General features: G+C 37.2%; 1 protein-coding gene across 3 annotated transcripts in view; it reads right to left on the bottom strand.

Moving 5' to 3' along the window:
• The window catches only part of TOM1L2 (target of myb1 like 2 membrane trafficking protein), a 170746-nt gene that overhangs the window by 99564 nt on the left and 44504 nt on the right, over positions 1-26678 (bottom strand). For all 3 annotated transcript variants that reach the window (XM_074208437.1, XM_074208438.1, XM_074208439.1), the window contains 2 exons: positions 15542-15626; positions 5032-5110 (listed from right to left, as the gene is read on the bottom strand). In XM_074208437.1, coding sequence (XP_074064538.1) covers positions 5032-5110; positions 15542-15626 — 164 coding nt within the window. The remainder of the gene's footprint in view (positions 1-5031; positions 5111-15541; positions 15627-26678) is intronic.

The raw sequence follows: 26678 nt of genomic DNA, 5'->3' as shown, positions 1-26678 counted from the left end.
TTCTTTAGTTTTTGTTGTGTTTTTTAACTTTAAAATCATTTTATTGATACCTTTCATTTTTATTTATTTCACAGAAATTTAAGACCATCTCTACCCTAGACTGAATCTTTCCTTAGGATAAAGAAAAACAATAAAGTAAACACATCTCAAACTCTCGGTCATGGTGGGTGTGGCAGAGTAGTCAGGGAGGGAATTATGTTTTATTTTCTGTTCTCTTGGAATTTTTTTAAATCTATTTAGAGTTGGACTTCTTTTTATTTTTATTTATTTATTTATTTGTTTGTTTGTTTGTTTATTTATTTTTTAGATTTTTGCAAGGCAAATGGGGTTAAGTGGCTTGCCCAAGGCCACATAGCTAGGCAATTATTAAGTGTGTGAGACCAGATTTGAACCCAGCTACTCCTGACTCCAAGGCCGGTGCTTTATCCACTATGCCACCTAGCTGCCCCTGAACTTCTTTTTAATTAGCTTTTCATCTATTGTATTCATCAGATTACTGCTCTAATCACTATATAAATTATTCTTTTTCCCCCTCGGATTCAATTCAGAACAATCTGGGAAGATTTTTTTTTACATAAATGTTCTATAACATTTCTATACTATAGATTTATTTTGACCTCAAAACTGTTTGCTTTCAGATTAATGATCTAATGCCTTATGTAAACAAATCAATAAAACCACTCAAAAAATTGTCCATACTGCCCTATGTGACAGGGTCTTGATGTAGATCAGTAACTTCCTAAGTAAGGATCCTGCTAATATGAATTCCAGATATAAAATGTACATTAACATGATACCAATCTTGTTTCTCTGCCTTATCCAAACACAGGTGCTTCTTGGTTTCCATGGCTATTATTCATGGCATGTGTATGTTATTTAGAATCAGTTTTTCTTTTAATGCAGCAATGTTTCATTTTTTCCTTTATTTTGTTTATTTTGAATTGATATTTTATTTGTCCAATTAAAAGTTATGAAAAATTTTCACCATTCCTCCACTTGCATGTTTAAGTTACACAATTTTCTTCCATCCTCCCTTCCACCTCCCCACTCCCCTCAGCTGCGAACAGTCTAGTGAACTTTTGTACAAATACATTTGTGTTTAACACGTGTACATATTAGTCATTTTGTGTTTGAGGAATTAGGACAAGGGAAAAGAAAAAAATGTGTGAGAAAGGAAGGAAAAACATGGAAATTTTTGAAAATTTCTAAATTTTTAATTTAAATTTTAAATTTTTTTAAAAAAGTGAATATAGTGTTCATTCAGATTCTGTGGCTTTTGTTTTTTTCCTTCATCTGAATGTGGATAGCACTATTCTTAGCAGGTCTCCCATGGTTATCCTAGTTCTCTGAATGGGTGAGAAGAGCTGCATCCATCATAGTTGATTAATCCATAATGTTGTTGTTAAGTATACAATGTTCTCTTGCTTCTGCTTTGCTTAGCTCAATATCAGTTCCTGTAATTCTTCCCATGCTTCTCTATGCCTGACCATTCATGGTATCTTATAGAATAATAATCCTCCATAACATTCATATACCATAACTTGTTCAGTCATTTCCCAACTGATGGGCATCTTCAATTTACAATTCTCTGCCACTACAAAAAAATGAAACTCAGTTTTAAATTCTACAATTCTAGTTACTCTGCTAGCTCACCATTTATAACCTGAAAATACTGGCTTTAGGTTCTGCTGTGGAAGATTCTGGTGGTTTCATTGCCTCAGACTTCTTATTTTCACAGGGTTACTGAAAAAGGTTCGAAGCCATTTGCTTTCCCTAATCAGTTAATTTGCTTAACTGAAGATGTCTGAAAATCAATCAGTACTTTCAATGTTAAGTTGACAAATTTCTCACACTTGGAGACCTATCACATGGGAGGAGAGCAGTACAATCATTTTGTTTTCTAGGACAGAAAGTTTCAAAGACAATTTATCTAAGCCTGTTTGCATCACAGACACCACCAGCTCAGTGCCCAAAAGTCCAAGCTAATTCAATTTGAGATTGAATGGTGGGTGCTATAGGATAAACCAAATCTGTTGCTATTCAGAGAGATAAGAGAAAGAATTCCCTTGAGTTTTAATAAAACAAACAAACAAACCTTTCTTTCTCTCTAGAACTAGGAGAAGATCCTGTTCGATTTCACACCTACCCTTATGTCATCACAACAGATCCCAAAGCCCCAAGTCAGAAAATTTCGCTATTTCTCATGAAGTTAGAGGGGCTTTTTGAAGTGCAACCAAAACAAACAATGTACAGCAATACTTGAATGGAACACACTGATCTGGCAACCACAACCTTTGCAATATATTTGAGAACCAAAAAGTAATAAAAAAAAAAATCTGAGTACAAACAGAGATCCTCAAATTCATGCACTTTACTCAAAAAAACTCTCAGGTTTTTTTTTCTTAGTACTTATTCTTAATTTTGACATAATTTTAACAAGATTTTTTTTCTGGCTTTCTACTCAAGTGGGTTTGGAAGGCCTTACTACTACCAAACTTACTGACAATACTGAAAAATGACACTGAGGTAAAAGACAGAAAAACCATAAAAAGTTGACATAAGAATTAAGAAACAACAGTTTGTAAGTCACTTAGTGTAGAAGCAAATGATGCTGCACACATGAATAGAAGGGCAACATTATAGTGAAGCACAGCACAGTAATTTTTCACTTCTATAGAATAGCTTATTTTCTGATTACTTAAATAGAATGTTACTTTAATGGAATAATTCAGACTAGGCTCATTTGTTTCAGTGAATGTCATACATAGCCAGGCGGAAGGATTTTCTACTCCTATTTTCTCATCCAATATCATTTAAATCTCATTCTACTTGTAAGAGAAATCACAAAAGTCAGATTTTTCACTTTAGGCCAAAGGAAAGTTTATCTGACTTTAAAGGTAACACTTTAAGCTGCTGCATGTTTTTTTTTTAATTTATTCAAGCCAATGGGGTTAAGTGACTTGCCCAAGGTCACATAGCTAAATAAGTGTTAAGTGTCTGAGACTGAATTTGAACTCCTGACTTCAGGGTGGGTGCTCTATCCTCTGCACCACCTAGCTGCCCCCCAACAAAATAGGATAAATGACCCATTATCTCAAACCTAATATTCTGATTTATTAGTTTATTACATGAATTGATTATGACTTAGATTTCCACACATGTCTGAAGATTAGTGATATTTTCAAGTAGCAAGATTATTTCACAAAAACATGGTTTCTAGGTCTCTCATTTAAGTAATTATTGCTTTAAGAGAAAACAAAATTCAAACTATTGCTTCTTAAGAGTACCTACAGGGATGGTAGACTTAGGCAAGAGAAATAATGTTTTTAAATATATATGTACACCAAACTTTATATTTGTAAACTTTTTTTTTGAAGAAATTTTCATATCTACTATCTCAATTCATCCTGCAAAGCAAATACGGCAGGCATTATTACGCTCATTTTAGAAAGAAGACATTGAGGCCTGGACTAGGTTAAGAGACTTGACTGAGGTCACATAGCTGGCTGGCAGTTAAGCACTGACAAGAATGTGGGTTTTCAGATTTTCAGTTTTGTGCTAACTCTCATGAAACCACACTGTATTTATTTCTTAGCTAAATGATATCTTATAAAGAAATATTAATCTTATATTTCAGAGAAGGAAATTAAACCATGGAGAACTTCAAGAGAACATCTTAAATCACATAGTAAGATTTCAAATCTAAGAAACTTTGACTTCATGGAATACAGGGAACACATATATCATGTATATAGGACCACAGGTCTTGGGGGCAGAAAATATTAATTTTTGTAGGTTTATTTTATATTCTGCTACAATACTGAAGCTACTGTCTCAAGTAGTTTCTTTGTTGATTCCCTAGCATTTTCTTTTTGTTTTAGTTTTTTTTTTTTTTTTTGCAAGGCAGTGGGGTTAAGTGGCTTACCCAAGGCCACACAGCTAGGTAATTATTAAGTGTCTGAGGCTGGATTTGAACTCAGGTACTCCTGACTCCAGGGCCAGTGCTCTATCCACTGCGCCACCTAGCCGCCCCATCCCTAGCATTTTCTAAGAAAGCCATCTTGTCACTAATAAATTGGGGATAATTTTATTCCATCTCTGTCTAACTTAATTTCTTGATTTCTTTCTACTTCCTTATTGCTATCAATCAATATCAATTTCTAGTATGTTCTTACAGTATGGAAAGCTAACAATTATTTTTAGATTTATTAAATCACATTTTAAAAAAGATCCTTCTTATTCAACCTATGTGAAATAGATTTACCAATCTAAATAATGATTAAGCTTTAAAGTTTAGAATGGCAGAAGGCCAGAAGATTTTGAGTGTGAAGGGGTTTTTTTAGACTCTTGTATACGGAAATATTATCCCAGGTAACATACTTTTTTGGAATATATTTTTATGGAGTGAAACCAATATTCTGCAGTGGAAGTTTTCATATTTCAGGTCCTTCATTAATTGACAAAAAAATTAAAATGCTTTTTTCTACATTAAAAAAAGATCCTTCTAAGGCATTGCTTTGTCAAGGAATTTTATAAAAAATGAGTATTGTATTTTGTCAAAGGCTTTTTCTGTCCACTGCTACAATTATGTGGGGCCAGATATTTTTTCTTTTTAATGTAATTATGTAATTACTTTTCTAATGCTGAATCATCCTTGTATTCTGGCATAAATCCAATTTGGTCAATGGTCTTTAAAAGTCTGATAGAATTTGCCTAAAATCCATCAGGATCAGGTTTTTTTTTTTCCTTCTGTAGTTCCTTTATTGGTACTTCAATTTCTACTTCTTTTGAATTCTCAGTTTGTATAAGATATTGAATAGCTAAAGAGAGAGATGACTTGGATATGAGACAAACTAAATTAGATTTTTTAAACATAGTAATTTATATATTTTTACTATGAGCTTAATCATCAACAAATACAAATGTCTCAATGTACAAAGAAGAATAAAAAAGAAAACAGTATATGAAACTGTGAATTTCATTCTTTCTTTTACATGAAGTTTTCACGTAACTTTAGAGAATGATACTTACTGTTAATGCCAACATCACTTCCCTGTAGTTTCTGTTTCCATTGAGCCTCTTCTTCAGAGCCCGTATAGCATCCTTGGGACTAGAACAAAATATATATTTAAAAAACCCTCGAATATTCCACAGGTTAAATTTGAAATACAAAATCACTCTCTATGTTCCTTTAGGTACCTGTGATAATGTACAAAAAGCTTTCATATTTGTTATCCAAAGTTATGCTGTGAAGGACAGAACTGATTTCTTTTTCTTTTCTTTTCTTTTTTTTAGGTTTTTGCAAGGCAAATGGGGTTAAGTGGCTTGCCCAAGGCCACACAGCTAGGTAATTATTAAGTGTCTGAGACCAGATTTGAACCCAGGTACTCCTGACTCCAAGGCTGGTGGTGCTTTATCCACTATTCCACCTAGCCGCCCCCAGAACTGATTTCTGACGTCCAACACAAACACACTTATGTAAACACACAAGGATTAAGTAAAACACTGAAAAACTGAGAAGACTAGAACCTGAAAAGAGGAAAGAGGGCAAGATTTGCAGACTCTAGGTGAGTGAGCTTCACCTGAACTCCTGGAAAAATTCTAAAATGTATTTTCTTTAAAATAATGGCTTGTGGGGCAGCTAGGTGGTACAGGGGATAGAACTCTGGCCTTGGAGTCAGGAGGACCTGGATACGGATCCCACCTCAGACATTTAATTGCCTAGCTGTGTGACCTTGGGCAAGCCACTCTTAACCCCACTGTCTTATATTAAAAAAAAAATGGGGATAAGGTAATGGCTTGTGAGTATTTCAAAAGGAAAATGATGATCACCAAGAGCTAATGTGGTTTCATCAAGAATAGGTAATGCCAAAGTGGCCTTACCTCCTTTTCTGACAGAATAACAAGGTTGGTAGATTAGGTAAATACCACAGACACAATATAGCTAGGTTTCAGCAAAGCATTTGACAAAAATCTCTCATGTATCCTTTTGAACAAGTATGAGAAAAATAGGTTAGGCATAGCTAAATAGAAAATATGGAGCACATCTTAAAAGATCTCATCATTTTAGTGAACTTCAAGCTCAATGAGACAGCTGAATAATTTAACAGCCAAAAAAAAAAAAAAACTAATGGAATCTGAGGCTTCAATGACAGCAAGAGTATCCTCTAGGACCAGAAGGATGAGAGTAGCAATGTACTCTGTCTTCATCAGGTCACATCTGCAGTAATGTGCTTAGTCATGTTCATTGCATTTTAGGACGCTGATAAGCTTGAGACACTGGAGAGGGCAAAAGGCACTGAGATCATGCCCTGTATGGTAGGAGAAACAGGAAAGTTAGAAGATGGGCAGGTCTTTCACTGTCTAGCTCAGCTGGAAGACAGAAGGAATTTAAACAACAACTCAATGGGTTCCTGGAACAAATGACTCAGGAGAACATAGTTCAGAGGGACTGATGCAGAACTCTTCCTGGTTCAGGGAGTTCACAAGTTCACTTCTGAAAGATTAAAAATAACAAAAAGGGGGGCGGCTAGGTGGCACAGTGGATAGAGCACTGGCCTTGGAGTCAGGAGTACCTGGGTTCAAATTCGGTCTCAGACACTTAATAATTACCTAGCTGTGTGGCCTTGGGCAAGCCACTTAACCCCATTTGCCTTGCAAAGCCTAAAAAAAAATAACAAAAAGGAAAAGGATTTATATGTACAAAAATATTTATAGCAGCTATTTTATGGGGACGGGGAGTTGGAAATTGAGGGGATGCAGAATGGCTAAACAATTTTATATAATCTGCTGTAGGAAATGTTGAGCAGGATGCTCTCTGAAAAAGCTAGATAGTCTTAAATGACCTGATTCAAAGTGAAATGTACCTTGTACAAAGTAACAGCAATATTGGAAGATGATCAGCTGAGAATGAATGATAAAAAACAACTCTGAAGGATTTATGATGAAAAATGTTAAGAATTGATGGTATCTGAATACAGATTGAAGCATCCTTCTTCTCCTTTATTTTTTATAATCTGTTTTTTTTCACAACATGACTATTATGGACATGCTTTGTGTGACTATATATGTATAATCTATATGGAATTACTAGTCTTCTCAATGATGGAGGGTGGGGAGGAAAGAAGGGGAGAAAATTTGAAATCCAAAGTTTTAAGAATGAATGTTAAAAATTGTTTTTACATGTAATTGAAGAAAAATAAAATGCTAATTAAAATTCAAAAGAAAAAAGATTTATTTTTATAAATCTAGTTAAATCAATTGAGGCCATGGATGGAGAGTTTTGCATACCTGGCTCCATAAAAATGAATTCCTTCTGCAGCTTGTTTCTAATGGGGATTAATAAGGGAAGGGATGAAGTCTTTTGAAAGGATGGGTTTGGTAAACCAGATCTATGTTACTCCACCATACCTCACCACCCTCTTTGACCAGCTAGTGTCAATTGGTGAAATTTGATCAGGAGATAGGGATAGCCCAAAGTAGCTAGTCTGGAAAAATATGGTTGTCAGTACAAACAAATGCTCTGAGAATGACAGAAGGGAATAGGAAATGTGAAAAGAAGTTAAGGATAGCCTCTCCTAAAAGGAGCTGTAAGTGTGGTTCCTGAAATATAGTGCCTCCCCACCTCCCCCACATTCAGTAGGGGGGGGGGGAACATCAGTACCCATGGGAGGAATCATTTCCCCTCTGCTAAAGCTAAAAACCAGAATAACAATATTTAGAGAAGGGCAGAAGGGGAGGAGTGGATTCATCACTAATCTGGACATGAGGTCTTTATTGTGACGATCCTTTAACCAAAGACAAAACATTGTCTGTGCCAATCAGAAATATGAGTAAAGGCATGGTCTCAGTAGTTCCTGACCTGCCTCCAATTGGGAAACTGATTATATTGGCTATTAAGAGGTTTGCCCTTAACAGCAATTGAGACCTATCTGGGATATCATTGCAGTGTTAGTCAAATTTGCTACCTCAGCAGCCACCATCAAAATCCTTCCAGAACAAATTCTTCCTTTAAACCAAATATGACTACTCTTATACTAATATGTCTGATCAAGATACCCACTCCACTATGAAGGAGGAGCAAGATTAGGTCTGTCACCATCACATATGATGGGTTTTCTACCTTCCATATCCATCCTTAGGCTGACACTGTTTAACTACAGAATAGGTATTTGTCACAACAGTTTTATCAACACAAGTCTATCAGCTGGATATACCACCTTCACAAAGCCACCCCAGGAAAAGGGAGAGCTCTTAAGCCCTGTGATTTCTTGAATCCATTCTCCTGGAAGATTTACCCAATAACAGATTGCTTTTAGATAGTCTTGATTGCCTCTCTTCAGTTCTTCTTTTATTCAATTTACTGGAAAGAGTTTCCCGGGCCTTAAGGTCTCTGCTTCCTAAACAGGCTTTATAAGCAAGCCCTGGGGAAATGTCTCAGGGTCCTTTCAATTGGCAGGTCCCTTCTCCTTGAAATGATTTTTCCAACTCTTTCCCAGAAAGGTATTTGCTTTCTAGTGACATAGCTAGAACTCTGCATGACTATCATGAGTCTGAATTTATTTGGAAGACTGGGGATCCCTTACATATCTTGGTGCCAACTCTAAGTCCCTGGATGAAAATAAAGGGAGATATCTGCCAAACCTCTGAAGAAAAAGGGAGCACCCCTTGAGCAAAGGCCTCTGGGGGGGTCAAATATTTGGTGTCATCCTCTGAGGGTGCTCCCAAGTATGGGAAGGTTCTGCCTGGTAGTCTGTGGAGTAAGCGGTGGCAGTGTGAGAGTCTTAGAATCAACCCAGGCTCTGGGACAGGTGATGGCTATGACCTCTTAGCTACCTTACTACAGATGACTCTAATCTGTGACTATGATGAAATTGCCATCACTTATTCAGTGGTCCTGAGGTTCCTAGCAGAGCTCCTGCTCATTCTCATCATTTTATATCCAGAGCTATACTGTGAACCTAAACTTCCCCTAATTCCATCAACCAACATGGAAAACTCAGAACTCAGTCTTTCCAAAGGGAAGAGGCAATGCCTGCTCTTTCTAGTCCTCATTCTCCATATTTGGTCACTAGTACTGCACTCCTTTAGTAAAATGACACGTTGCTCACTTTGTCTTTTTTTTTTTCTTTTTTTCTTTTAGGAGCCCTAATCTATTCCTCTAGGACTGTCCATCCCAAGATTCACTTATCTTCAAACAGAATGGCCCATTAATGTCCTTATAGTTATTTAAGTGGTAAAAAGTACTCTAGAAGGATCATTCCAAAGATCATTCAAAGAGATGGGATTTGGTAGAAACAATAATCACTTTGGTCTCTCTCATGTAGTCTGGGTTAATTTTTACCTAACATGGAAGGAAGCTGTCCTTAAACTTTAACTAGACCAGGATACTAGGACTTGAGATGCTAACAAAGCTTCCCAGTAACCTAGGGCATATAAGTCTAGCTAGGACCATGAGTTTCTCCCAAGACTTGACAGATGTTCAATTATCCTGTATCAACATACTCTTCTGGAGAGATGATATTTCCATGTGGAGACAATAGATAAGTATCCTTTCCATACTACTATTAAATGAACTTTTTTTGTGGAAGGTTGGGGAGTTCACTAATTTTCAATTTCACTTGAATCCTGAGCCTGAACCACTAGGCTCAACTAAATCAAATTCGACTCAGAACACTACATGAGGGTCATTTGAAGGAAGGGAGAAGAGATTTAGCAAGGAGAAAATATGATTGCTTCTTACAAGCATCTGAAAGTTTGCACTGAGGAGGTTTTTAATTTGTTCTGACCTTGAGAATAGAACCAGTAGCAATGGGTGGAAGTGGCAGAAAGGAAAAATTTATATTTGATATACTAAAACAATGCTTCCTAACAATGAGAGCTATTCAGAAGTGGAAAAGGTTGTCTAAGAGAAGTCATCAAGAAAAGGTTGGATACAATCACTGTTCATTATAAAAGGATTCTGATTCGAGTAGGACTAACTAGATGGTTTCCTCAGGCCCCTTCCAAATATGAGATTCTGTGCTCTACCTCTAACACCTCAATTCTGATCTATTTGTAACCTGATTTCCTAGGCATTCCAACTTATAATTCTAGTCCTGTGAAGCAGAGAAACTTAAAAAGATCCACTGGCTATGATTATTTACCATTTGGAAGTATTCTAAGATCAAAATTCTCTAAGACAAAATATTTATCTACTATTTTAAAATTGAATAGACAATTCATCTTTAAGATAGAGAAAACTGGATGAGTGTGGGATCAATTCAGTTATTTTTCTCCCTAGGAGAAAAACTTTAGTAATAGATGATTATAAAGAGATTTGTGGGAAATAACTATTTCTATCACTTGATACTTTGAAATATTAAAAGGGGAGATTTGTGACAAGTAAAAAGGTAAACTCCTTTCACCACAGAATAGGATTTTGGTGCTCATTAGTTAAGGATTTCTTATTCAAGCAAACAGTAACTTAGATGGCCTTGCTGAGCTGACTTTCCTGTAGAAATCCGGTAGATCAGGGGTGGAGAACCTTTTTTCTGCCAAGGTCATTTAGATATTTATAACTTCATTTGCAGGACACACAAAATTGTCAACTTAAAAATTAGCCTGCCGAATTTGGTCAAACAGTTAATCAATCCAGTCCTAAAAAAGCTCCTTGGGGCAGCTAGGTGGCATAGTGGATAAAGCATTGGCCTTGGAGTCAGGAGTACCTGGGTTCAAATCCAGTCTCAGACACTTAATAATTACCTAGCTGTGTGGCCTTGGGCAAGCCACTTAACCCCATTTGCCTTGCAAAAACCTAAAAAAAAGATTGAATACCTAAAAAAGCTCCTAGATTTATTCAATTTTGACCAAATGATTTCATAGGCTTTAAACAGTCTACTGACCAGATGTTTTCCACCCCTGCTGAGATGCACAAACTACCTATCCTATCTCTCCTCTGAACTAGAGTGCATGTTACATTTTGCCTAGTTTTGCTCTCTTCTATCCCAAATGTACAAAGAAAGAGTGGTCACTTCTTTCCAAGTTTCTTAGTAGATCCACAAGTATTCTTCATTGATAGATCCAAAATACATGTTCTACTCATTGGATTCCCCACCATTTGAAGATAAAAAAACACCTCTCATTAAAACAAGGAATGAAATTGTTAATCTGCTTTTTTCTTAAGAGAGCTCCAAAAGATGTTTAAATATTTGAAATATCCCATCACTACTAATTCATGTCTCAATGATAGGCTGTTATGTTCCCTTAAAATTTTTTCTCCAGGTTGTCTGCAATATACTCAATTAACAATATTTAATGGATTTTTGCTTCCATTATCTTCATTCTAAGAAAATATCATGGGTGTTTTTCTCTTTTGGATTTTAGTTTACCTCAAATTGCTAGGAGTATTTTTTTAACATGCAGTGCTACATTTCTACATTTTATCTATCCTATTCCTATTTAAGAAAGGATATCTTTCCATAGTTATATTCTGTGTACAGGCATCATCCCAATACAGTTCAGTTATATGAAGTCAAATTTGCCTCCTTGGATTAGGATCTCTAGTTTGCCTTGATTGATTTAAGTCAAAATTTGTGTATCTCTTTATTGGTATTGGTATGATTGCATCAACAAATTAAGCAAAGGTGAAACTATAAATGTGTCATATGCTTCTTCCTCATCACCTTCCTCTTCAATTTACCTTTTATTTCTCCCCTGCCTAGGCCATTCATCTCCCAAAAAACCGATAGCCCGAAGAGCTAATGAGAAGTCAAATTCCTGTATAAAAGCAAAGTTGCTTTAAGTCTATAAGGACAATAGATGTGAAGTTAGTAAAAACTAGTGCTATAGGGGCGGCTAGGTGGCGTAGTGGATAAAGCACCAGCCCTGGAGTCAGGAGTACCTGGGTTCAAATCCGGTCTCAGACACTTAATAATTACCTAGCCATGTGGCCTTGGGCAAGCCACTTAACCCCGTTTGCCTTGCAAAAAAAAAAAAAATCTAAAAAAAAATAGTGCTATAAAATCAAATTAACTAGCAGGCTTCACCTATCCAGCAACAATCCATAAAAAATGTATTTTTTTAAAAGTCAAAATAAAATATACCCCAAGAAATTAAAATATCCCAAATTCATATACCCAAGAAATTCAAATATATAAAAAATTGTCTCATATATACAAAAATATTAAAGGCAGTACTTTTGTGGTAGCAAAGAACAGGAAACAGGGCAGATGGCTATCATTTGGGGAATGACTATACAAATTGTAGTACATAAATATAATGTAATATTACTAAATCATAAGAGATAATGAATATGAAGAACATGGGGAATGCATGAGAAGACTTATAGAAACTGAAAAACAATCCGTTTCTCTCAGCTGAGGACTTCTTATTTTACTAAGAAAAATTAAGGCTAAGGGTAGCTAGATGGTACAGTGAATAGAGTCCTGGAGGAGGACCTGAGTTCAAATCAAGTCTCAGATACTTATTAAGTGGTATGACCGTAGGCAGATCACTTAACCCAAACTGTCTCACCAAAAATCTAAAATAAAATAAAACATCAAGCTATTATATATAAGTTCTCTCTTTTCACATTCACTGTTAACTCAAAATCCCTTGAAATTATCTCCCATTTTCTCCTTTCCAAAGACTAACAAATAGGCATTTTCCCAAAGCTATTCTCTCTCTATATGCACTTGATCCCATTACCACCCCTCTTCAATAGATTGCAACCTCAATCATTCCCCAATTCTATTTCTTATTTATTAAATTCTCCTTTTATGTTTTTAAAATTATCAAGTCTAGGGGCAGCTAAGTGGCACAGTAGATAGACGCTGGAGTCAGGAGTACCTGAGTTCAAATCCTCAGACACTTAATAATTACCTAGCTGTGTGGCCTTGGGCTCCATTGCCTTGCAAAAAAAAAAAAAACACTTAAAAAAATTATCAAGTCTATCCCATTCTTTAAAACAAAACAAAATTTAAAATCCTTTTCCATAACTATTCCCTCAAGCTACTATCCTATAGCTCTCTTTCTTTTCTTAAATTCCTAAAAAAGTTGTCTAAACTCCTTGCCTCCACTTCTCACTTACTCTTCAACTCTTTGCAATCTAGCTTCTGAACTCAGCACAATTGAAAATTACACTCTCTAAGATTACCAAGCACCTTTTCATAGACAAATCTGAAGATAATTTACCTGCCTCAAGTCTCCATTCCAATCTATTCCAATCCATTCCACATACTTCTGCCAAAGAATTTTTCTTTAAGTGCAAGTTTAACTGTCATTCCCCTAATCAATAAACTCTAGTGGTTTCTTATCACTTCTTAGATCAAATATAAACTCTTTAGCTTTTACAGCTCCACAGAAATTGATTTCAACTTATTCTAATTTCCTTTCATAGTTTCATGCACCATCTATACTTTCATTTATTCCCTTTGGCTTATTGGTTGAGATGGGGAAGTTGGGAGTAATCCTTGCTCCCCCATTGCCATTTTCAGGTTCTCTTCCTACTTCATTACTTGGGAACCTCTCCTTTTCTGAGGTTCATACCATTCATAGCTGCCATCCAATTAAAATTCTGGCATCTGTTTATAGACCTTGTGGGTCTCTCCTGTTTCTTCTTCAATCAATTCACAATTTTTCCTTCTTGTTATAAATGGCTCATAATAATAAAAACTTAGCAGTGATTGAATAGCTTTTATTAATATCCCTGCAGGAATGGGAAATTTCCTGTAGTGGGAAAAAAGCCCCAAATTATGGCAATGTCCAGTATTATATACAATTTGAGAGGCTTTCTCCTCCCATCTGAGTCAGTTACTGATCTGAATCATCAGGGGTACAATATAATTGATATGTCCATTCCATACCCCCTCCTTAATATGTTCCCCCTCCCTGATCATACAGGGCATATTATATTGATGAGCCTCAAAAGTGTGCTAGTCACTATGCATGAACCTAATTACAGAAGTGCAGTAGAGTTAGGTCAGGGACCCTAGGGCAACCCAGACTAGTTGGAGCAGGCTTTGGTCTAACCTCAGGTCTAGCATCTTTGGGTCAGGTTGGAAGATCTCTCCCAGTTCCATGATTGGTAAGGGTTATTCCTTTATCTCCCCTTTTGTCTTATTCCCACATTCTTGCACATAAGCTTTGTGCCTTTCAGCCTAATCAATAGCCATAGACAGATCCCAGTCTTTGTAATGTATAGCTTTAACTAATAGCTTCCTCTTTCTCCCTGAGGAAACCAAACACCCTATAATTTCTCATATCCCCAACTCCTGCCCTCATACTAGGGGACTAAAACATACATGTTGCCTCTCCCTCAAACACTACCCAGTTAGTTTCTTAACTTGTTCACTTCCCAAGCCCTACTCCTCCATCCCTCCTCAGCCACACACAAGGATGGTAAACACTTGATCTTGCCATCACCCACAAATGTACCACCTCCACATGCAAGAAATTCTCTTATCTGACCACAATCTATTGGCACTTCCCTTACAAAACTTTACACATTGTCCATACTGTAACCTCTAATCCTTTGTCCCTTCCATTCTTTCCCAGTTCATCTCTCTAGTCACTCTCTTCTCTTTTCCCCATCTTGATCAACCAATTCAATTCTATATTGTCCTCCTTCTGGATCATTTCAGCATTAAGACCTGACAAATCTCAACCTTGCATCAGTCCCTCCAATCCTTCAAGCGTGACTGAATAAAGGTGAAGAAAATTTAATGTTCTGAATGGGTCCACAGACCCATTACTAAGCAATCTTTTCTATATGTGCTTTATCAATTCACTTCCCACTCTTTTTAGGTGAGTTTTTTCATCTCTCTTCAAACCTCTTATGACCCCCATTCTTTCAGATAAGAACCTTGCCTTATATTTTATAGAAAACAATAGTGACAAAAGCTATGAAGTCCTTCTCTTCAACTTTTATAACTCACTGGTATATCCTCCTCTATTGACCTTACAAGATCAAATGGTCTTACTTCTTCTTACCAAGGGTAGCCCCTTTACTTGTTCAAGTGATCCCAGTCTATACTGTCTCCTCCAACCCTCTCTGTCATCTCCACTCTGCAACTAATTCTCAATCTCCTGTCTACTGGTTCATTCCTGAATGCCTACATGTATACCTTTGTCTCCACCAACCTGAAAATAAAAACAAAAACTCTTCCTTCACCTTTCACCTATGCTTCCTATATATCTGTTTGCATGTTCTCTCTTCCAATGGCTTGTGAGTTCCATGAAAAAAAGAAGCTGTTCTTTGTCTCATTTTGTCCCCATTGGCCATGCTCATTACAGTGTCAGGAATATAGTAGGCACTTAATAAATGCTTACTGCTGGACTATCAATCAGTCATCTTAGTGTGCCCTCCATTCTTAACATTTTATCTCTGGAGGGTGGAATTAGGGCCCACTTTATCTGCACTTAGGATTAAAGAGCAGGTTTACTATAACCTACAAAATAGAATAGATGGAAGGAACTGAAGATCTTTCCAGACTGGCACATCCTACATGTATAGGAAACACTTAATAGATGCCTGCTAATGATTATGTCCACTTGTACATACCCCTCTTCTGTCTCATTGATGATATCACAAATCTCCATATTCAATGTCCAGTCCTCACTCTGGAGGGATCCATCTGTAGCTTTCTCTGTAAAAGAAAAGAGTAAAAGCTTTTAGATTTCCCCTGGAATGAAGCTGCACTGGCAGGAAAAGTGAGGAATTATAACAATTATAGTAACTTATGTAGTACATTAAATTCTCAAATATTTCTTATGTTTTCAAAGTAATATCTAAAGTAAACTTCACACTCTAAGGCAGGTTATTATGGGAAGGCAAGTATTATTAATGTTCTAAAGATGAAGAGATTCAGGCTCAGTAAGTGACAAAGTCTCAAGTAAGTGTCAGAGCCAGGACTAGACTTTGGGCCTTTTAACTCCTTGCCAGTGTTCCTTCCATTATACCATATGATCTCAGGCTTAACTGCCAACCTTTTTTTCACTTGGCTTGGTTCCAAATGATTTCTGGTAATTAATAAAAATCAAATTAATGTCAACATGGTATAAAACAGGAAGACATATGCTTGCCAAAGATACTTGCCACAATTTGGGAAGTTAACACAAACACTAAATCAATGAAGGTTCCCCCAGAGATCCTTCAGATATTTCTTATTCCTTGTTGACATTGTCACTGTACTAATAGCATGAAACCCTGACCACTGCTGAGATTCCTAATTCAAAATCACTAGAAGGCCACTGGTCTGATTATTCACATAGGGAAAAACCAAGTACCTGAAAAACTTCTATTATTCATGATATGAAAGGCAGTTGGATGAACAATCACAGATGGCCCATCAGTATATACTATGCATCAGTCAACTATGTATACATCATGTATTACCACAGTCTTTAAAGAAGTAAAATTAAAGATCACTCAATGAGCACAAAGAGGTATGATGAGCAGACTGCAACATATTACCAAGGAAGAATGCAGAAAAGAAGCAGTATCATGGAGGCTATGGAGACTATATATGTGTATGTGTGTATGTATGTACATATATGAGATACATGTTATATGGATATAGATATATTTGGGAAAAATGATGGATCAGTCACTGCAAGAACAAAGAATGGCAAAGGGCTCACATAATCCATTTAGTATCCATATAATGTCAAGAGATTTATGGGAAGGTCATGAGCATTTGAGTGGACCCCTATGAATGATTTATTGGAGGAAACTAAGGGCAAAAATCAAACAGGAAAGAAGGTATGACTACATTCCTTAAAGTCTTTCACTTGATCTATCACCATCTCAGAATACAGTCCCCTCTCTTTTCTTCCTTTTTATAGTCAAACCCCAAGAACAAGTCTATACTCTTGCCTCTACTTCCTCTTTTCTCACTCACTTCTCAATAGCTTCCTTGAAAATTATTATCTCTCTATTATCTCTCTTTTAAAATTTTTTTTATTCATTTAAGGTAATGGGGGTTAAGTGACTTGCCCAAGGTCACACAGCTAGGCAATTATTAAGTGTCTGAGGCCGGATTTGAACTCAGGTCCTCCTGACTATTGGGCTGGTGCTCCACCCACTATGCCACTGAGCTGCCCCCCCCCCCATTTACTCTTAATTACAAAATAAGGCCTTTTCTCACTCCTCATTCTTCTTTCTTGACTTCTGTAGAATATGACACTGTTAACTAGCCTTTTTCCTTTGGGATTTTCTCTCTGGGTATTTGACTTTACTCTCATTTCTTTTACCCTTCTAGTTGTTCCTTCTAAGCTCCAATGTTTATGATTATTCCCTTCTTCCGTACACTCCTCTTCCTTGGATTAATTTTTTCTCAACTTTAAGATAACCATGCCACTTCCCTGTGACTCAAGAAACTCCAAGGGTTTTCTAAAGCCTCTAGGATAAAATACAAACTCTAATATTTAAACCATTCACAAGCTGGCTACAGTCTACTTTTTCGAAGGTTATTTACTTTACTCCCTTTCATATATTCTAAAGTCTGGCCAAAACAACAGTGCTGCTTCCTGCACATAACACTCCAAGTCCCATGCTTTTGCACAAGTTATCTGTCCCCCAGGCCTGGAATACTACTCTGCCTCCTCAATTTTTCATGTGTGTAAGAATCCTTTGCTTTCTTCAAAGTTCAGATCTAGAAGGTCTATCCCAATTTCCCAGCTGCTGGCTGTTTTCCCACAGAAGTCATTTAGTATATATTTTGTATTTACCTAAGTTTATGCACATGTTGCTTCTCATGACAGAATATAAATGCCTTAAGAAGAATGGAATGGGGGCAGCTAGGTGGCATAGTGGATAGAGCACTGACCCTGGAGTCAGGAGTACCTGAGTTCAAATCCAGCCTCAGACACTTAATAATTCCCTAGCTGTGTGGCCTTGGGCAAGCCACTTAACCCTATTGCCTAGCAAAAACCTGAAAAAAAAAAGAAAGAATAAGAAGAATGGAATGATTTGTGGTTTTTAGATAGCTCTAATGTGTAGCACATAGTTTAGCACCTAGTAGGAACTTAATTAAATATCTGTTAATTGACTGATGGATGAATTGCACTCTCTATCACTGAAAAGAATATTTCTACCAATGAAATCACAAATCCATGAAACTGATGAAGTGTGAAAATAAAATCTATTATGATGATACAAAGATTTATGACTGAGAATGAAAATCAAAAGAATATAACACAAGAGTACGAACTATTACGTCATTAGGGATATGGGAGGACCCAGTCCATCCTTCTTAAGATATTCTAAATGCATAAAGTTAAAGAAACAAAATAGATTGCTAAGTAGCATGCCACATATTTGCTATCTAAAAGTTGAGAGAAGATAACCCAAGGAAGAAGGGTGCAAGGGAAAAGGGGAATAATCAACATTAGAGCTAGAAGAAACCTTAAATCTAAAAAAGAATACAAGGCATGGGACACAGGGGGAAAGGAGCCCCTAAACTTAACCCAATTCTTCAAAAGATGAAGCAAGTGAGAGGTTAAAGTACTGTGTCCAAAGTCACAGGTATGAGAATCAGGATTGGAATATAAGCAATCTGTGCTTCTACAACATAGTATTCAAGGGTCTGGAAATTAACCCATGAAGGGAGCAGCTGAGGGAACAAGGGAGGGTTAATTCTGGGAAGAAATTAGTAAGGAGGAATATGAAAATTGCGTTCAAATATTTAAAACATTATCTATCATAAGGAAGAGACTGTCCTTTAATATTCTATATGACAGAACTCGAAGCAATGGGTAGAATTGTCAGACTTCATTGAGCTCAAAGGAAGAACTTTCTAATTATTAGACTATGAATGATAGACAATGAAATGAGCAGTCTTCACTGGAAGAATTCTGTTAGAAGATGAGAGACCATGTCAGGGACATTGTAAAAAGAATTCCTCCTGCAATAGACAGAAATTTGCATTAGATGACCTCTGAGATCCCTTTCAAATATTCTATACTTCTCTGATTCTAGAACCCTGGGATCCAGAGCTCTTTTGAAATGTTACTTTTTTTAGATGTCTTGAGTACAGGGTTTAATTTTTTAATGTTTATCACCAACATCTAGCACAGTACCTTAAATATAGCAGGTACTTGATAAATATTTATTGAACCCAATTCAATTAAAGAATTTAAATAAAATTTTATTCATTCTTAGAAAGAATAGATCTTTAGACTCCTGCATCTTCAAATTCTGGTCTCAATACAAAAGTCAAGATGCCTGGCAATGCCTGCATCTTCAGTGTCTGCGAAGTTCTAAGTGCTCCACAACACCTACTTCTGCTGCCTTCATGACCCATTGAAACAAAATGTTCACATCCACCTGTTCCACCAAGGAAGTTTTCACATGCTTGAAGGAGATGACCCCCTCACTCACCATCAGGTTTGAGACCTGTTGGTTACTCTCACACTGATCTAGCCTGTCTGCTAAGATGGTTTTGCTCGGATGAGGCCATTCTACATGCTACAGCATGCAGGAGTCACAGCTAAGAACTGGGGGACAGGTAAACACCAAAGGTGTATGAGCAGTCCTAAAAAGGACCCAGCAAGAACTCATCCCAGAGATGTCAGTTCTCCCTGAATACTCCATAAACTAATACTTATTAACTGGGGAAAATTCACTTCCTTATCTGTAAGGCCTCCAAGTTAGGAAAAAGTAGTGGTAGGTGGCAAGAACACCTTATCCCTTATCCCATCACGGTGAAGTAATGAAGAATCTCACAAAGATAAGAGAGTACAGGGGTAGCTAGGTGACGCAGTGGATAAAGCACCAGCCCTGGAGTCAGGAGTACCTGGGTTCAAATCCGGTCTCAGACACTTAATAATTACCTAGCTGTGTGGCCTTGGGCAAGCCACATAACCACATTTGCCTTGCAAAAACCTAAAAAAAAAAAAAAAAGATAAGAGAGTACATAACTGAATGCCAGGAGGACCACAAAGGACATTATCTTTGAAGGGTTAACAGAGGACATATTAAATCGATGAAACCTCATTTCCAAGTTCAGTTAGCAGCAGAATACATTAACCTCATATTCATCCTTTCTTTTTCTCTATTGTTAGGGAAAATGGAAGTCACAGTCCCTATAGCATCCTTGGGGTCAGTATATTTGAGTTTCTATTTTCAGGTTTTTAAAACATGTGCTTATTAAGATTTTAAAGAAAAGTTTGTTTTTAATTCTCTTACGATCTTGCTACAAAATGCTATACAAATGATACTGCAAAAAGCTTATTTTTTTGGAAATGAGCAAATATGAGTAAAAGGAGATGAAGTCAGTTGTCACTTTCTATGTACTGAAAAGGTATAAAGCAAATAATATTTGCCTGGATGTGAATATGAATTTTCCTTAATCACAGTTGTCCAGCTTGACCAGATATAAGTTCCTTACATGGAATTAGGATGGAGCCAGTTGCACAACTTGTTTATACTTGATGATACTTATATGTCAGATTTGGCATGATGCCACCTTTGTTCTATGCCCCTATAAATGTCCAGGCTAGGGGATGGACCTGGATGGAAAATGTGGGTATGGACTAGACTGGATGGGGGAGCAGGGGATGCAGCTGTGGAAGTGAAGGCAAGCAGACCTGCTATGAGTAAACAAGTGAGAGGAGGAGGAGAAACAGACTAGGAACTTAGGGAACTGATAAGCATTTATGTGTGAACTTGACCCTGCAGTCACTTCCTGCCATCAAGGTTGTACAATAAATCTCCTCTCTATCTCCTCCAAGACAGTATTCCTGTGGTCTCTTTGAATTAGAAGAACCTGCAAAGCAACCAGGAGAAGAGGATTTAAACCTCCTGGACTTATAATTGACAACGAGGATTTGTTTGAGACATCCTGCTCCTCCCTAATGGACTAACAGAAAGATTCCAGGTTAATGGGAAGAAATTAGCAGTTGATCATTTGCAGAACTTGCTCACCACTGAGACATTTTCTCATTCACATCTTCCTATGGCTACCCATCAGCTCATCATGATCATGTACATGTCCCCCAATCAGAGCAGAGCAAAACTGAGTTCTACCTATTCTATCACATAATAAAAATAAAAAATAAATTCACACACAGTGACATAACTATAATTCTCGAAAAAGTCAAATGGCATTCATTGCACATCAGCTAGTCTTCAATAAAGATAAAAACTGAGAGATCTTCACAGATTTCTCTGTTCTCTTGGATGATATAAGGGATTTCAAGCATCTTCAGCATCAAGAGGTAACTCTCAATGGCTTAGCAAACTGTGGTATATGTATGTCATGGAACACTATTGTTCTATTAGAAACCAGGAGGGATGGGATTTCAGGGAAACAGGGAGGGATCTGCATGAGCTGATGCTGAGTGAGATGAGCAGAACCAGAAAACACTGTACACCCTAACAGCAACATGGGAGTGATGTTCAACCTTGAAGGACTTGTTCATTCCATCAGTGCAACAATCGGGAACAATTTCGGGCTGTCTGCAAAGGAGAGTGCCATCTGTATCCAGATAAGGAGCTGTGGAGTATGAACAAAGTGCAAGGGCTATTCCCTTTAATTTAGAAAAAAAAAACAGATAGCTTATTGTCTGATCTTGTTACCTCTTAGACTTCTCTTCTCTTTAAGGATATGATTTCTCTCTCATCACACCCAATTTAGAACAAGGTACAACATGGAAACAAAGTAAAGACTGACAGAGTGCTTTCTGTGGGGGGAAGGGGGGGAGGGAAGCAAGATTGGGGAAAAATGTAAAACTCAAATAATATCTTTAATAAAAATAAATTAAAAAAAGAGGTAACTCAAAGAAACACAAAATCAACACAAATTGGGAGCTAAAATAATATATATTCTGACTCAAAAGGAATGCTAAAAATGGTCTAATTCAATTCTTTCACTTTAAGGATAAGGAAACTGAGGCCAAATCTCAGTTAAATACCTTAGAATTCAGGAAGGTCTAGAAAAAAGAAATCAGCAACACCACATTGGTGAGGAAGAAAAAGAGCTTGTAAAGTCACCCTGGATAAACTGAAAAAAATGAAGACACTCAGATAATATAGAAAGTGTACCTGAGATTTCTATATGCCTCATCTGTAGTCCAATTTCCATTAGTCAAGTAAAGGAAGAATTCATTCTTACAGATTAGCACAGTCAGTTCACATAGTGGACAGAAAAATAATTTGAGTCAGACTAGGATTAAGTCATTCCTCTGAATTTTACTGGCTCTGTGTCCTTGAAAAAGTCACTATCACTTCCATATAATTCTACAAGATTACATATTGCAGAACAGCTGATGCCATGAATTAGCAGACAGATTTTTCCCCCAGGAGATAATGGGGAGCTTCCAGAATTTTTTTTTTTTTTTTTTAGGTTTTCGCAAGGCAATGGGGTTACATGGCTTGCCCAAGGCCACACAGCCAGGTAATTATTAAGTGTCTGAGGTCGGATTTGAACTCAGATACTCCTGACTCCAGGACCTGTACTCTATCCACTGTGCCATCTAGCTGCCTCAGAGCCTCCAGAATTTAAGTATGATGATGAGGAATATGATCAGATCTGCATTCTAGGAAAACTCACTTTGTTAACTGTGTGGAATATATATTGGAGTGGGGAATGATTTAAGGCAAGGACACCAAAGAAAAAGGCAAGTACAACAGCCCAAGAGTGAAGTGATTGATGAAAGGCAAGGTGGTAGATGTGAGTAAAGAGAAGATACATAATAGAAATGCTATAAAAGGAAAACAGTTGGAATAAGGGGGATATGTGAGTGAGGTATCAAAGGATCACACCAGGTCGTAAGGCTTGGTGACTAACAGAATGGTAGTGCCCTAGACAAGGCACTTTATAAAAAAGTCCTTGATAACTCCCCTCCACTCTATCATCTTCCAAGTCTTCTTATATCTCATAACTTCCCAAATGCCCTGCATTTCAGTGACACTGGTCTCCATGCTGTTCATCTAACAAGAAACTCCAGTTCAAAACGCTTGTCTTCCATGTCCGGTATTCTCTCCCTCTTCACTTCTCTGGCTTTTGTAAAGTTTCAGCTAAAATTCTTCATCTATAAGAATCAACAATCTTCCTTAATTCTCTGTCAATTATATGCAATTCATCCTGTATATATACACATATATATGTATATATATATATATATATATATATCTTCTTTGTACAGATTTCCTTATTTCCTCAAATGTGAACTCCTTTAAAGAATTGATTTTCTTTGTGTCCAGCATTTAGCACAGTGTCCAGCAAATAGTAGTCATTTAATAAATGTTTGACTGACTAATAGGAGTAGGAAGATGGGAAGAAGGTATGATTGGGGAGCAATAAGAATAATGAGTTCAGTTTCGGACATGTTGAGTTCAAGATGTCTATTAAATATAGTTCAAAATATCTAAGAAGCAGCTGGTGATGTACAAAGATTTATGACTGAGAATGAAAATCAAAAGAATATAACACAAGAGTATGAACTATTAGGTCATTAGGGATAGGAGGACCCAGTCCATCCTTCTTAAGATATTCTAAATATGGAAAGTTAAAGAAACAAAATAGATTGCTAAGTAGCATGCCACATCTTTGCTATCTAAAAGTTGAGAGAAGATAACCCAAGGAAGAAGGGTGCAAGGGAAAAGGGGAATAATCAACATTAGAGCTAGAAGAAACCTTAAATCTAAAAAAAGAATACAAGGCATGGGACACAGGGGGAAAGGAGCCCCTAAACTTAACCCAATTCTTCAAAAGATGAAGCAAGTGAGAGGTTAAAGTACTGTGTCCAAAGTCACAGGTATGAGAATCAGGATTGGAATATAAGCAATCTGTGCTTCTACAACATAGTATTCAAGGGTCTAGAAATTAACCCATAAAGTTAGGGAAGTCAGGGCATCACTTTGTATGAGTTTCTAAGTTATAACTGTCAGGAAATTATCCAAAAGTTTAAACTTAATGATTGGCTGTTTGGTTAGTTGGTTCTTGTCCTTCATTATCTAAGAAGACCAAAATGACATCACTATATTTGAGACAAGTTACAGTGTGTCCCGCTATGGATGATCAGATCAATACAAGTTTGGAATGCTTTACCACAGGTGGGGTACAAATAGTCCATGTGGACACCTGGGATGCTTACTCTGAACTTATGGATGTCATATTTCCTTTGAGCTTCTTCAATTCTGCCTTCCTCATAGAGTACAGCACCCTCACTGATGAGGGCACACCATGCTGGGTGGTCCTGTGCCAGTGTCTCCCATGCTGTACAATCAATCTAAAGTTCTTGAATGAGAACTTCAGGATGTCCTGGTATCACTTCTTCTGACTACTCCCTTGTGAATGCTTGCCCTGTATGAGTTTTCCATAAAATAGTTTTTTTGGCAAGCATATGTCTGGCATCCTAAAAAAGGTGTCCAGCCCATCATTGTTGCACTCTGTCGGCATGTTGGAATACTAGGCAGTTTAGCTAGAGATAGGACCTCAGTGTCTGGAATCTTCTGCCAGGTGATCTTAAGAATCTTCCTGAGACAATTTAAATGACAGCAATTCAGTTTCCTGACATGGTGCTGGTAGACTGTCCAGGTTTCACGGGTATATATCAATGAGGTCAGCACAATAGCTCTGTAGACCTTCAGTTTGGTAATCAATCTGATACTTCTTCTCTCCCACACTTTCTTTCGGAGCCTCCCAAATACAAAGCTAACTCTGGTAGTGCGAGTGTCAACCTCATTGTCAATGTGTATCTCCCTGGCAAAGGACACTGCCAAGGTAAGTGAACTTGTCCACAGCACTCAAAACCTCTCCATCTGCTGTAATCTATGGTTCCATATACAGATGGTGCAGTGCTGACTGATGGAGCATCTATGTTCTCTTGGTTTATTGTTAGACCAAAATTAGCACAAGCAGCAGAGAACCAATCCACACTTTGTTGCATCTTAGCTTCAGAGACTGCATTGAGTACACAATCATCTGCAAACAGAAGATCATGCACCAACACTCCCTCTATGCTGGTCTTGGCTTGTAAACTTTTCAAGTTAAAAGAATTTGCCATCAGTGCAGTGGCTGATCTTGAGGCCATCCTCAAGTTTATCCTCAGTGAAAGTATTTGATAACAAGGCTGAAAATACCATGCTAAAAAGTATGGGAGCAAGGACATAGCCTTGTTTTACTCCATTAGTGACTGGAAAATCTCAAGAGCATTGTTCATCACCCAGGACCTGGGCATACACGCTGTCATGAAATATACAACACTAATCAATTTCTCTGGGCAACCAAATTTTGATATAATTTTCCATAAACCTTCATGACTGACAGTATCAAAGGCCTTGGTCAGATCTTCAAATGTTGTGTATAGACTTCTGTTCTGTTCCTGGCATTTTTCCTGGAGTTGTGGGGCAGCAAACAACATACCAACTGTTCCATGACCATTTCTGAAGCCATACTGGCTCTCAGGGAGGTGATCATCTTCCAGGTGAAGGATCAGCCTACTGAGAAGGACCCTGGCAAGAATCTTACCAGCAATGACTAAAAGAGAAATACCCCTGTGATTGTCACAGGACAATCTATTCCCTTTGCCTTTATGGAGAAGGACAATGGAGGCAGTCTTGAATTCTTGAGGGATAAGCTCTTCATGCCATATAACCTGGAAAATTTCTGTCAGTTTTTGGATGAGCAATGGACCCCTCACCTTATAGATCTCAGCTGCAATAGAATCAGCAACAGGCTTTTTGCCACTTGATAGGAACCTAATGGCATTCAAAAACCTCTTCTTCAGTTGGAACTTCAGCTAGGGACCGACTGACTTCAACTTGAGGTAACAGTCAATGGCTTCTTCATTGATTGATGATGGTCCTTCCCTATTCATCAAGTTACCACAATGAATGCTGGAGCCAATCAGCTTGGAAACTGATAAAACTATCAATTCAGAAGCAAACTATTTACAAACTTTTGTCTTTAATCTCATTTTTCTATTAATTCCTCTTTTTAAATCCCTCACTTAAATCCAATTCACTTGTAAATTATGACATCACCTAAATGTCACCGGGGACAAAGAACAAAAGAATGAACAAAGATTTTCAAATGAATCCCTTCCCCACTCACTCAAAAGCCTTCCCCTTCCAATAAAAATTAACAGAAAAAAAGTTTAGCAGCATTAACCCACAAAGCAGCCCTTTCCAGAAGGCATATGCAATCTAAAGATATATGGCTCCATCATCTCTACAAGCAGATATAAAATCCTATTTGGCTTTCAAAGTTCATCATTGCCTGGTCCCTTCTTGCTTTTCCAGGCATCTTATATTTTAGCAGTCACACTCCCATCTATTCTATGAGTTAGAAACATGGACTCCTAGGCATTTTCACGAGTGAGGAGGAAGAGAGTTAAGGAGATAAGTGATATTAGTGCTCCCTCTCCACCCCCACCCCCTCATAAAAGAGAAGTGAGTCACTGAAACATTTAAAAAATGCACAGAAGTTTAGAGAAAGACAGAAGTCCCATAGCTTTAAAACTGTGTTAAATTTATTATATGCTTTTAAAAAAGCAAGTTGATCTTCCTCTAGAGAAAGAACTGATGGAATCTGAATGCAAAGCAAAGAATATTAGTTTGGATTTTTTAACTTAATTTTTTTGGGTTTTTTGTCTGTTTTTCTTTCATATGATTAATATAGAAATGTTCTGCCTGACTATACATACATAACGTTTATCAAACTGCTTGCTTTCTCAATAAGATGAGATGAGAG

The sequence above is a fragment of the Macrotis lagotis genome, chromosome X, assembly GCF_037893015.1.
Source record: "Macrotis lagotis isolate mMagLag1 chromosome X, bilby.v1.9.chrom.fasta, whole genome shotgun sequence".
Lineage (NCBI taxonomy): Eukaryota > Metazoa > Chordata > Mammalia > Peramelemorphia > Peramelidae > Macrotis > Macrotis lagotis.
The sequence above is the reverse complement of the archived record's forward strand: the minus strand, read 5'-3'. Positions and strand labels throughout refer to the sequence as shown.